General features: G+C 40.0%; 2 protein-coding genes across 4 annotated transcripts in view; one reads left to right on the top strand and one right to left on the bottom strand.

The window, feature by feature from the left end:
- thada (THADA armadillo repeat containing) overlaps positions 1-3958 on the bottom strand; it is a 98801-nt gene extending 94843 nt beyond the window's left edge. For all 3 annotated transcript variants that reach the window (XM_044372477.1, XM_044372478.1, XM_044372479.1), the window contains exons 1-9: positions 3870-3958; positions 3343-3424; positions 3062-3171; positions 2751-2881; positions 2116-2264; positions 1971-2003; positions 1509-1557; positions 1009-1202; positions 92-186 (exon numbers count right to left, since the gene is read on the bottom strand). In XM_044372477.1, the coding sequence (XP_044228412.1) occupies positions 92-186; positions 1009-1202; positions 1509-1557; positions 1971-2003; positions 2116-2264; positions 2751-2881; positions 3062-3171; positions 3343-3415 (834 nt within the window). In that variant the 5' untranslated portion in view covers positions 3416-3424; positions 3870-3958. The remainder of the gene's footprint in view (positions 1-91; positions 187-1008; positions 1203-1508; positions 1558-1970; positions 2004-2115; positions 2265-2750; positions 2882-3061; positions 3172-3342; positions 3425-3869) is intronic.
- Positions 3959-5231: 1273 nt separating this feature from the next.
- Positions 5232-14155, top strand: part of plekhh2 (pleckstrin homology domain containing, family H (with MyTH4 domain) member 2) — a 31965-nt gene continuing 23041 nt past the window's right edge. Inside the window, exons 1-2 of the mRNA XM_044373324.1 lie at positions 5232-5434; positions 8035-8167. Of these exons, the coding sequence (XP_044229259.1) occupies positions 8048-8167 (120 nt within the window). The 5' untranslated portion in view covers positions 5232-5434; positions 8035-8047. The remainder of the gene's footprint in view (positions 5435-8034; positions 8168-14155) is intronic.

The raw sequence follows: 14155 nt of genomic DNA on the forward strand, positions 1-14155 counted from the left end.
ATTTGTATAATCATGTAAGATAATTACTTTACAAGATTCAGAACATACAAATAAATCTTTTTAAAATGTACACTTTTAATCCTCAACTCACCACAGAAGCAACTTCATCTCCAGAACCCATGACAGACCTGATTAACAAGACTACAGCCATGCCAGCGGTGCTCTGGACTGCCTGGATGAACTCCTCTATAGGCAGGGAGAGGAACAGAGGAGGGAAAGAAGGGAGAGTGTGTGCTGTGTGCATTACATTTGTGATTTATTGTTTCTGATTTGCCAGTTTAAATGTCTCGTATTTAAAATCTTTGAGCGGTCATGAAGGTCTGAGTGTGGAGAAACACTTGTGTGCTAATGACAAGGCACTGCAATATAACTGCTCCTCAAAAGCTGCTGTGCACAAGATCTACAGGTAACAGTTAATATTTGCAACATTCGTTTTCTATGCAAATAATGACTGATATATTGGCAATTAGATGAAAGCAGGTCTAGGCGTAAACCTCTTTAAAGGTCGCTCAAGGAGAAGTCTTGTTCTGAAATCTCACGAGAGTTGAGTTGTTGTCGAAATCAGCTAAATAATCAGCCGTGACTTTGAAAATCTTTTAGATAACACTAAGCTAAGCTTTCTGTACTCCAACACAACAAACTCCTCCCAGCACTCCTCTCTCCAACTCAGTCATGGCTAAATATTTAGCTGATTTCGAAAACAACTCTTGCAAAATTTCAGGACGAGACTCAACATTCGATAATGTTGTCAGACACTTATAATAACAATCTGAGCCTGTTAGTGGCAAAAACAAGCACTTGGACATATTGACGGTGCACTATTGCCCCATTGGATTACATTGCAGCCCATTTCGCATCTGGTGGCTGAAGCACTCTCACTCAATGCTGGACCAATCTCAAAAATCATTGTCCCCATTAGTCACTTAGACACAAAATGATTGGTTGAAAACTACCAAATTTTCCCTTTAAGCTGAATCTCTGCACATGTCAGTGAGTTCCATGTCTTACCGTCAGTGAGGATGTGTATGTAGCAGCTCAGCAGGCTGCTTAGTGTGTCCTCCAGCTTACAGTGATCCTGAGCAGCCTGCAGGGCAGCACTGATGGTCTCCTGAGATCTCTGAATCACCAGCATGGACGTCTTCACCGCCGTCAGACAGTGATGCATCAGCTGGGCCTGAGCTATGTGACGGCCTACCAGACCACTAAAACAACAGCAGGGGGCGACAGAGACACACAGAGAGACAGATCACATATTGTGAATATCAGCAGTGACCAGGTTCTCATGTATCAGCATGTATCTTATGTATCAGCATGAGTTTTTGCACTTTGCACTTTTTGGTAACGACGAAATAAAGCATTTGGGGTTTAATAAAGTATATTGTAATGCAAGTAATGTATGCACTAACTTGTTAACTTTCAATATGAGACTAAATTAAATGCCAAATATAAATAAGTACAAAACAGATATGAAAGGGGAGATGTAAAGAATACAGGATATGCCTCCATACCTGTTCTGGTGAAGGTATTCACTAAGTCCTTTGTGAAGGAACTGCAGCACTACGAAGATAAGAAGAGAGTCAACAAGAGGATTTTCTCAAAATTACAGTCCTCATTTAAAGTAGAGCTGATAATCAAATAATCATCTCAGTCATTTTTCAAGCATAAATGCCAAACACTCACCAGTTCCCGCTCTTCCATTGAGATAATTTGCTTGTTTTCGCAGTTTTACATCATTGTAAATGGAATATCTTTGGGTTTTGGACTATTGGTCAGACTAAACAAGCAATTTGAAGATGTTATCTTGGGCTCTGAGAGACTGGTGGGCAATTTTTCCGCAATTTGTGACATTTTGTACATTAAGTGGATAATCATTTAACTGAGAACATAATCAGCAGATTAATCAAATATTAAAGTAATTGTTAGTTGCAGCCCTAATGTAACACTTTTTAACAAGAAAGCTGGGCACTGACCTTCTGGCAGCAGTTTGTTGATGCATCTCTCACCTGGACATAGAGGATACGGCAAAGACAGTTGTTTAGCGAACTGAACAAGAGGAGGTGATCAAAAGAAGTATATATCAGCAGTGAGAACAAAGGCAATCGATCACCCACTCACCGAGAGGGAAGCCGTCTGCGCAGGCAGCGATGGTGTCTACTATGTGAGGATATTGGTCTGAAGCTGGGTTGGACAGACAGTCAGACAGGCAGGCAGACAGACAGGCTACAGTCCGCTCCTGAAGCCAGGCTGGTACTGAACCCAGGGTACTGAGGAGAGCAACACAGAGACATGTTATTTATCAGAGAGCTTAATAATGTACTGTACACACAAACAAAGTGGAAATAAGGCATAACAAACTTGTAGAGCCAAAACTTTTGTGGTCCAAAATTATATTCTTACAACCAAATAAAAACAGCTTTATTGCATTTTCTTTCAGCTTTCAATTGCAAACTGAACAGTTGTGGACTTAAGAAAACTGACAAATAAAAGTGTGATTCTGGCATGACACAAATGTAGCTGCGACATGAGAGGATGATATTCATTAAGAAGATTGTAGAGATATTTATTTTAAATGATATGACAGCAGGACTTAGGATTTAAAACACAGAGGGATCAGTTCTTGCTGTTTCTCTTCTGAAGGCAGAATAAAATCTGTGATGCCAACTGGTTACGTCCCAAGCTAGTGACCACAGAATTTCCCACATCTTCTCCTTCTCATTTCAAACTAAGAATACTTAAACTTAGTTTTGTACCTGGCAATGGCCCGTCGTAGAGGGTTCTTGGCCTGCAGGGAGGTGTAGACCAGAGCCAGGGTGTGTAGACAGGCCTTTAAGAGAGCTCCATCAGGCTGCTCTTCACTCAGTGCCTCCAGCTGGGACCCTGCCTGATGCAGCATGAACACACACACACACACACACTAGTTATATACTGTCAGTAATGCTTTAGAGAGAATACTTGACAAGATAATGCATATCATCCCAGACACACATTAATCTTGTTGTTATACAGTGCTATTTTGATCACTACTATTATCATTATGCCTTCAACTGCTCTCCAAACCAACCTTTTTAACCAGCTGGATCTGCTGCACTGGCTCTGTCAGCTTCAAACAGGATTGTAAGGTCTGGGCAACCTGCCTGACTCCATCTTCTCCTCCATCCAAAGAGAGAGACGCTAAGAAAGACCAAGATACACACATTGTTAAACATTAAAACTGACACACATCATGCAGTGGAAGGTCCACACATCTAGTCTGAAAGAGCTCTGTGCACTTATAGTTTTGGGCAGCACCTATAGGATTTGAATGTGTTTTCAGTAACCACAGCATCAGTGAGCACAGCTTACCTATCAGCTTGTGCAGATTCTCCTCGTCCAAAACAACAGCCTCTACTTTGGCTGTCTTCTTCTTCACCACCATGACTCTGCCCTGTAAAAGCACCAACAGTTAAGTCACTTCCATGACTGCAAGAGTGTTTATGTGAGAGCAATATTTCCAAATTCAAATCATCTGAGAGGTTGAGTGAGAAGGGATACCAGTTACAGATACCAGATACCAGTACAAATTCAACCCTTCACCTTCACCATCTCTCTCTCTCCCTTTGACACACACACATACACATTTTATACATAAATACACACATGCTTAAACTATTTTCTTTCTGTTGTTACTGCAGTATTCGCTTTTACTTGGCTTTCTCATAAGTCCTGTTACTAGCATCTCCTAACTATTGCTAGCTCTCTGGCATTGACTCTGCGTAAGAAAATGTAAAGGCGAGACAGACACAACAAATAACGTAACAGTAAAACCATTATATGCTTAAAAAGAGTCGAGGAGTAACCAAAGTGTAAAGTTATACATCAACAACGTTCACCTCAATCCAGCATGTGGTTTACTCTGAGCTTTCTGCTTCTGGTGGTAGCCTTCTTCTTCTTCTTTGGTTTTACCGACGTTAAGGGTGCATGGCGCCACCTGCTGTACCGGAGTGTGTAACATCATGACTTTAAACAACAAAAACTAACAAAACAAATAAACAAACGAAAAAAAACTGTAGCTGCAACTTCTAATGTCAAGCTAGATAATAATAGAGCTTCCACGTCCTGTAATTTATGTTTTTTTCCTCAGACTAAAATTAGGTTTATACATTAGGCAAAAAGTACAATGAAATATGTATTTGTATTTGTACTTTTTGGTAGTATATTATTCCATATCTGCTTCTGAGATTAAAACCAATAGTTTGATACATTTTTGTGGTTGAACGAACCTTGAAGACATATTTGTACACACTTGTACACTTGTACCATCCACACAGCAGCAGCCTGTTCTCCCTGCTGCCCTCAGGTAGGAGGTACAGGAGTTTCAAAACACACACCAGCACACTGAGGAACAGCTTTTTCCCCTCAGGCCATAAGACTACTAAATAAATAACACACACACACACACACACACACACACACACACACACACACACACACACACACACCTCTGTGCAATATTTGTCAGACCAGTGATTGAATACCATATGCAACCTTTTTGTGTCTTGATTCTGTCTTTTTATGTACTTTATATATTTTTAATGCAGGATGACTATCACTCTGACCGGCTTATCTTTGTTAAGGTGCTGGAATTATCAGTTAGTACAAACTGCTATCAGACTTTCATCACAGCATACATCTCTATAATGTATATTCTGATGAGGGTCTGATAGACCGAAAGCTAAAAAGTAAAGTGCATAGATCTAAATGTGTGGAAATCTCTTGCATCAGTTATATATATATATTTTCAAAATGTATATATTTTCAAAAAAATACCTATGTATATTTTGTATTGCTTTTATTTTTTGTTATTATATTTCATATATCTTTTTTATATACAGAATTATTATTTACTTTTTTCTGTAATGGAGCCTCTCAGCCAGAGTATTTGATACGGTGGTACTCGTTTAACCAGAGTGACAATAAACATGTTGAATCTTGGATCTTGTATAATATATTTTTTTAGTTTGAATCCATACTAACACAGCTTTCCTGTTTTGTTCTGGTAAACTTGACACACCTATAAAACATGCTGCTCGGTGAGACGTCACTTCCGATAAATAGTAGCTCACCCTCGGTCTTTCCATAAAATAGCGCTCCGGGTTCTGATTGGTGGAGAGCTTCCGTCAATCAAAGACAAACTTTGTCATCCTGCAGCGCAGGGAAACGCCTACCTGATATGTGATTGGATGCATTTCACGAAACCACACCGTCTCTCCAACCCGCTCCCAACTTCTGCCTGAGAGCTGAAATGAAAACCTCTGGGAAAAAGAGAAATTCATCATTTTTACTCATGAATTAGGATTTTTTCCCCCACACAGGAATAATAAGAAATATACAGACGTTGGAGTCGACATGGCGTGAAGTCTCGTGTATAGTGTCGCTTCATCAAATATTCTTAAGGGTAAGCAGAGAAACTTTGATGAAAATGTGTCTCTAACTGACGCTGTTTGACCTTTTTATAGTGTGAATCATTTAAACGTTGTTTTTTATTCAGTTGTTGAGCACTAGTGTCTCACTTGGCAGTTATTTGGTGTGATAATGATGTGAAATTCATGAATTAGCTGATGATAGTGTGAATATTGGCTGCTGTGGTTTGTCATTACTCATAAATTCACTGTTTTCAAGCTAAGAAAGTAGCTAGTGTTGTTTATGTGTGTTTTACTAGCTGCTGTTGTAGGCAGCGTTGTCTTAAGAGCTATAGCTCTAAAAATTTGTAAACTATTGAAATTTGAAATTTACTTCGGGTCTGCAATAAATCACAGAAATAATCAGGTCATATGTATAAATATACACATTCATATACACGCATATATACATGGACACATAAAACGGAGGCAGATACTCAAATACCACAGATGAAAACAACACAATAACACAACTTAAGAGATTTCTGCAGTCTGAAAAAGGTGTAGGAGATGTTACAGCTTATGCCCTTTAACAACACATCATATTTGACCTCAAAAGGTAACATCAAACACAAATATCTCAACAATATATAGTATTTTTTAATGACATGCTAAAATATTCTTGTGACAACGAAAACACAGTTTTAGCTGTGATGTGTTATAGTCTATAAATTCAGAGAGAGCTACACCTTATACCTGTTAGCTAGCTAGCTCACTGCTTGACTACTACTAAAAATTTTAAGTCTCTGTCAGAATAGAAATATATTTAAGTAATCCTTTTAGTTTAAAAAAAAAACCAACAACTTAATATTAATATCATTATCAGTGTACTTTGTTCCAGTCAGCAGGCATTCATTACAGTTCATTTTACAGTTACAAGTGATTTATCTACACATAGTACATCTTCATCTTAACATAAATGGTGAGTAGCAGAGCTCTTATAGCTGTTAATGGCTCACTACATCACCAGTCCAGACCAAAACACAGTGAAACCCTCAGACAGCACATTCTCTCTCTGTACGCTGACACCGACTTTACTCAACAGGAAGTGGGAAAGAAAGCGACAGACAGACAGAAAGAGACATAAAAGAAAAAGAAACAGAGTCAGGGGTTAAATAGCCTTTCATGTTTTCCACCAGTCACATCCTTTCATCATCACTGTGGAATGAAGGAAGAGATGAGTGTGCAGAAAATGTAATCTGTCCTCCATTATAGAAAATTGACCAATATTCACATATGATCTTATTTAGATTTATAAAAGATGTATTTACAAGTAAATGTGAGTGAATTAGCTTCTCAGTAAGATAACTATATCAGAGTCACTACAAGTCTATAACATTTTTTATTGAGGCAAAAGACAATTTAAACCTCAGCAACCGACTAGACTATAAAAAGGGTGAGAGAGGGCAATTTACTATGAAATTAATGATATGATTAACAGCAATGCAGCGTAAATTACAGCATATTAAAATGATACAAGGTGTTTTAAAGTGTTGGTTGACAAAAGTGGCTTAACGTCATTGTAAGTGTGAGTTACAATTTCAAACTGTTTCATATAAAAAGCCAATGATTCCACATTTGTATCCCTATGCAACATGTCATATTAAATTCTTGCCCTCAGTCACTTGTGTTGTTTTGTTTTGTGGGGTGAGAGCTCTTTTTTTCTTGCCTTCATCAGTGTCGACCACAGCAAACAAGCAACAGAAATAAGTGGAAACTGGTTTATGGCCTCCCTCCACACATGTTTGCAGTCTCTTTGTGAGGAGGCCAGGCTGGTAATGAGAGGTTATTACTTGGAAGGGAAACCTAGACTTTCTATCTTCCTCCCTCTGGTCTCCTCCATCAGCGATCCTCATCTCTCTCTCTCTGTCTATCTCTCTCTCTCTCTCTCTGTGTTTACCACCTGTTTTCCAACGATAGTGTTGGAAAACGTGATGCGAGTCCGCCCCGGGGAGCTTGTTGAGGGTGTTTTGGAATAATACAGTGGTCTTTATCTGTTTGGCCAAGCTAAGCGATACACCCACTGCCCACACTGGTCCGGTTGGGCTCGACCCTGGAATATTTCAGGTGCTGGCTGATGGCAAAACATCTGCACTTGCATCTGTCTGTCTGCTTTTGTTTGATATATGGAGTTTATTCGACATTCTATAGCCTTTTAACAAGAGTCAATACTGCTCAGTGACTGCTGTCCATCTCTGATATGACTGATAGGATAAAGTTTGATGTATTTCCTGTTAATTAAAACTGATCAATATCATACTCTTTGTTTGTGACCTGAGGATATTCTAACACCTGAATTATTAAGGGTTTGAATGGGATTTCAGACCTGAATAACTGGGATTTGGGGTAAGAAAATGTTTAAACCTAAAGATGTTAAACATCTGTCATTTGTATCTTCCTATGAAAACACATGTTGGTCAAACAGACAATATATCAGCAATTATGCCATCTGCAATACCCCCAACCAGCTTCAAGGACTGTTGTCTGTAGCTGACCTTGACCTCTCGCCTCCCTGTGGAGGAGGAAATTAACAGACAATTCTCCCACAGGAAACATACTGTATTATAATGTACATACTGTATACTGTGTATTCCAGAGGGCCAGGCGGTATGGCGGAGGAGGAGGCCATGAGCCAGGAGGACTGGAAGGAGAAGTGTATAGTCCTCGAAGCTCTGCTCATGAAGTTCAGGGTGCAGATCATCAAGATTCGAGAACTCACCGCTGACAAGGTAAATCAGTTATAGGCAACATTCATCATCACGGGGACAGTTGTTTGCAGTCAGAGGTGTCCTGTCAACAGTTTTACAGACATCGCTTTTATTTAATGGAGGTTTGTGGGTGAGATACGTTTTGGACAGCAGTACTGTGAGTGACCACTGGGACAAACTGGCAGCACGGCTGAGTGGCGGTACCATATATAGCTCTCATAATATATATCCATGATATGCACTCCTTGGAAGGGCATTTAATGACACGTCTGTTTACAAATCATATATTTTTTGGTTCAGGCATGATCTCTCTCCGTATATTTATCTTCTTAAAATATAATTAAAACCAGCAATACCTAGATTAAAAAAGGATAAAAGAGAGAAAAACATGAAACTAAATTGAGATAAGAGATCTAAGATTAGCAGCTTTAGTTTCAGGGTCCTGCTGTTGTACATGTTGGCTCACTGTCACACTGTCGTGACTTACTGAGGGCACCTGAATAGAACAGAGCCATTGTTATCAGTAACACCTGTATTTTTCCTACTAAGATAAGTCAAAATGTCGGCTGAGGAAAAGGTCTATTGCTCCACGGACAATGTCATAATTAAAAAAAATATCATCATCATGCGGTCCTCATAAATATAGAGGTGGAGGAAGATACTCGAACAGAGAGTTGTGGTATGTCTGGTCTGGTTAGTACAGAGCAGCTGGCCAGCACTGGGCCGGCCCAAACTGCTCAGTGGCCTAGATCTGAAGCTGCTCTCCAGGGAGGCTGATTAGAGCTCTAATGTAAACAGCCGTCTGACCACAGGGCTCCGCCACGCACTGCATGATGGGATTGACCCAGCTCCAGTCAATTACAGAGTCAAAGTAAGCTCAGCTGGACAGCAAAACAAACTCCCGGAGAGACTTGGAAGAAAGATTGGGTTTGGTGGGTTTTTGCAGCCCACGTAGCACATGTGAAAGACTCCGCTGCATATTTTTGGCCTTATCCATCGTATCTGACAGGTTGAATTTTTACTACGTTTAAACCTTTTTTCACTCGACATTATAAAACACACCATTAATGGCTTTTTAAAAAAAAAAAAAAAAAACTGGATGAACATCTGAAAAATAATCAGCAAACTAAAGCATAAAACATTGTGTAATTTACTGCTCAGTGTAAACTAATTTCTACTTATATGGGTCACCACCTCGTAGCCCTTAGCCAGTATTAAACTGTTTTTCTCAGTAGACTGTAGAATGTGGTCAGTGTGTTTGTTGCAGATCTTATAAAGAATAGCTGTAGTAATCATCTGTAGTAATCAGTAATCATCTTTACCACATACTGTACGGAAGATCACTGGTTTACTTCCCAAGTATCCAGAGTTCAACCAGAGTTCAGCAGTTTTTTTTCCGAGGACTTGTAGTGACAAAAATATTTGTGGATTGAAGCTGGCAACCAGAGATACTAAGTGCTGATGTTCAGTATCTTTTATTTATGATCGATTGCATTTCATGAATAAAAAGAATGCAATGATTCAGTGGATCCAGAAGTTTGGTTTGGTAGTATTCCTCCTGTAAACCCAGTAGAGTGAATAATAACTGGGTTCTGCAGTGTTTCCTATCAGAATAAATGAAGTTGAAGGGCTTCCCATTAACAATCAGAGAGACCTGAGCAGCTTTACAGTAAATATGTAATCAATCAGAATAGTTACATCATATCAGAAAACCATGAAACCATGAGTTGTCAATATCAGATTTTTAATAAAAGGTCAATATTAGCCTATATGTTGCCATATCTTGATCTTAACTGACTTCACTTGTATGTAACCTAGGAACAGTCTGGAAGCATTAGCACATCATGTGAACTCCACGTGATATTTTTGCGTTAACATGTCGTTATTTTACTCATGCGGCTTTGTTGTAGGATGACCCTTGACCTCGCGCTGGCTGACCCGCTGATGCTATGAGGTCATTGTGTTAATATCCAGTCCCCTGCTGATGTGTTTTCTCTGCTCTGTGGCTCCCATCGCCTCCGCCAAAGCTTGTTGTTTTAAAGCTGCGCGGGGGCGCATGTACGTCACTGCAAAATCCCCCTAATATCTCACTGTGGAGGTGGGCTAATAAAAGGATGAAGAGGGAGTTAAGAGAAGTCATTTTCAGCGGTGAGGATTCTGCTGATGAAGCCTCTTACGCTGACAATAGGTTGGCGTCCATTCATTCATGCTAACCGCAGCGTTATTATAATACAAGCAGACTGAAGACCTGGATCCTACAGTATAATTTGAGAAATTTATATCAAATGAATCATGTGGGTTAAGATTGTAAAATCAACAAAATGTTACTACTTTGAAAGTAATTATCTCATTATGGCTAATGTCTTGTTTCTGAAACATCCATCTTCATCTAGCACTGAGTATTTTTTTTCTACTAACATAAAATAAAAGATTCCAATGAGCTTTCAAACTCAAAAGCATTAGAATCAAGTAAAATGATCTCACAGATTCTTCTTCTTCTTTTTAGGGAGATTTGACTCATTAAAGTGTAATTAAACAACCTTTCCAGATAGATATTGTGTGTAGTGACACCGTTTTTTTTTTTTAGCATCATCTGGATTTCTTAAAAGAAAACTTTCTAAATCCAAACTATAAATGGTAATTATTGGAAAAGAATGTGAACTGCCAGTTAATTATCAATCAATCTGTTAAATTGGGTCTGAAAATGAATCCTGGCAGCCTTGGCAAATTGCTGAAATCCTAGAAAGCCTGTGAGAGGGGATAGAGAGGGAATGCGGGGAGAAAAAAAATGAAGCCTTGTGTAAAGATTGAGCTGCCCAAGGGAGGAAATACCCGGTTTAGTAAACTGTGTGTGTGTGTGCGTATGAGTGTGTGTTGCACAGGAAGTGAGTTTGCAAACTTAAGCAGTCAGTTATTCTTCGTGTGCACGTGTACGTATGCAGGTCAAGTCAAAACCGTTTACTGTAGAAAGTGTGCTTAACTTAGATTTTTCACAAAAGTGTAAAGTGATGGTGTGGCTGTGTGGGTGCAGTTATTTGGGAGGGACGTTAGTTTTGGCCAGCAGGGCCTCCAGCTGTAACAGTAGGCTACACATCTCACAGTGGAGGCAAAGAGGCTACAGTATGTGTGTTACATTTTCCTTGGATCTGTCAGCCTCCCCCCTTCAACCTAACACACTCTAACAATCTTTATTCTAGCTGTCTGCCCGTCTATCTCTCTCGCCTAGTAAGGGAAAATTTTGAATTGCGTAAAATGCAAATCATAAATGAAAAGATTCCAACACTTTCATCGGCTTGGATTATTTTCAGTATAGTTGTGAAACGTCGGAGGTTATGCTGTCAAATGTCAAATAAATGTCATTTACAATAAGAGGAAAGCTACACACACATATATCTGTACTGTACGTATACTGTACACAAACCGCAACGGGTGGAGCAGCTTTCTGGGTTGGCCATACTGATTGATTCCACATTTGGAACATTGGCATCCTCCTATGTGGTAGGCGGGGTTTCCTGAAGACAGACAGACAGGGTGAAGGGTACATCCAAAAAAACCTTTTAAAGGTACTGGATTGAAAATCAAACTAAAGGCAAGAATCAGACTAAAGATCTGCACACTGTTGCTAATACCTCCCAGTGATTGATTCAATTGTTAGGCGGGGTTTACCAGCCATATGGTCCAATCATATGTCAGGTTAGGAACGCCAGTCACGGTCAAGAGGGTCAAAATCAGATAAAGCGCATCAGCTGGACGTCAAACTGTAGCCGTGGTATAAGACAGTAATATGTGGAGATAAAGCAAGAGGTCATTCTGTGATTCACACAAACACACACACACATCCAAATCAACAGTATCTTCTCCATATGTGTCGCTACACACAGACATCCGCTTGCAATTTTCATCTCAAGCTGCCAAGTCACCAGCGCGTATCTGCCCACGGCTAACCTTGAGTTATTCACTTATTTTCCCTTATATGTCCATTTGCATGTGTTTATGTTTTTATGTATCTATATCTTTCATTTTATTGAACATATTTGACACTTAACAAGTCTTAATTATAGAGTTTTAAAGTGTCGGTGAGCATATTTGGCAGAGAATGAGTTCTAACTCTATCTATATTTGGTGTTCAACCCATATAAGTGTAGGTAACGTAGGGGGTAAGCACTGTGGGTCGTAGCGGCTACAGAAAGAGGCTTTGTGAGCTGGCTGTCTGGCTGCGGATGGAGCGATGGGGGAGGGATGGATGGAGTTCAGGGGGAGGTTGGACACAGAGAGCCAGTTGTGGAATTCCAGGAATGGAAGTTGAACTGGAGTTTGGATCGGAGCGGGGAATTGAATGCAGAGGTGATAGAGTGTCGTACGGAGGTGATGGGGGCTGAGGGAGAGGGAGGGGAGAGATCACGTGTATGCGTGTGTTTGTGAGGCCTAGACTTCAGTGAAGCAACAAGAGCACTCATACTGTGTGTGAGTATATATTCCAGAGAGCAGGTAATAACTCTTCAAATGACCACGATGTTACGCTAACCTGTCATTGCTCATCCCAGTTAAGCTGCACAGGATATGACACACACACACCCCATCCTGATTCATCCTATATATAACATACAGAATGAGCAAAACACACATATACACAGGGGAATATCATCATCATCATCATCATCAGACGTGTGTTTATAGGTTTTTATATGTTGTTATGTCTGATCTGTGTGTGAGATTGTGTGTGTGTGTGTGTCGTCTCCAGCTGTAGCCTACAGTATACATGCCCTGTAATTAACATGCTGTTCTCTGCCAGATGCTATATCTGTTATTGAGGGAGGCACATGTGGTTTGTCGCTTGCGGTGCAGCGAAGGATCTATATAGAGAAGATAGAGAGAGAAATAGAGAGGGTGTGTGTGCTTGTGTGACATACATTAACCTTCTTCATGTCTGCTTTTGATCAGGAAATAAATGTAAATCCAGCTTGCACAGGCTTTTTTTTCTGAAGTGAAAAGGATCTATGTGTGTGTGTGTGTGTGAGTTAGATCAAAATAAGTACAGAAATAGATGAAGAGAATTCCTGCAGAGAGGTTATGTATCACAGTATCTTCAAAAGCCAGACATGAAAGTGATGTGGCTCCACTGTCCAATAAGTGAAATAAATACACCCACGCATGATGTATAGCAGTCACCGTCAGCATGTCGAGGACACACTGTGACATAATCTCATAAACTCTCCTTCTTAGAATCGGCTTCTTTAAAAAAATCACATTGAAACGACAAGTGGGACTGTGGCTGCAGTAAAGGCCTCGCTTTCAGTTTGGTCCAGAAAGCGTCTCGCAGTGGAAACAGTGAGTGGCTCTGGCAGGGTGTGGCTGCTTTTGGACTGAGCTGCGTCCGTTTCTGCTGAACTCTGGAAGCTAACAGAAGCAAAAAAAGGGGGGAAAGCTGAAGCACGGCCATGCCAGTCTGCACTGACTGTGTCAGCGCTACAGCTGAATACAGGTGCCGCTCTTCACGGTAGAAGAGCAGCTGTGTTAACTCATCTGAGTGCGTAGGAGAATCCCCTCTGACACTGATACCTGGCAACATCATTGTACATATGACATAAGAGCATCGGTCATTTTCCACTTCTAAAAGTTCTTAGTAAGCTTAGTAAGTACTAGGAAAACTGAACTGCCTTTAAGAATTCGGGTGGAGGAAGAAATGGAACAAAAATTGAATCTTTTTTTTAATCATGGCTGTAGAGCTGTGTGCAGGTACAGGAACAGGTAGCTGAAAGACATACTCGTACTCACAGACTGCAAGGATGTAGCCGCAATTGGGTCTTAAGGCTTGTTCGATATGGTCGAAATCAGTATTACAGTATTGCTAAGGATACTTTTTGTTATCACTCATGAACGTAGCAGATATATGCAACATCACATGTAAAATAATGATGTTTGAAGCAGTGAATTGCGTTCCACTGTTATGCATTTGATGAGACTTTGCTCAAAAACCTGAATAACTTATTTTTCAGTTTGTAATAACTT

The sequence above is a fragment of the Thunnus albacares genome, chromosome 14 (assembly GCF_914725855.1).
Source record: "Thunnus albacares chromosome 14, fThuAlb1.1, whole genome shotgun sequence".
In the NCBI taxonomy this organism is placed as follows: Eukaryota; Metazoa; Chordata; class Actinopteri; order Scombriformes; family Scombridae; genus Thunnus; species Thunnus albacares.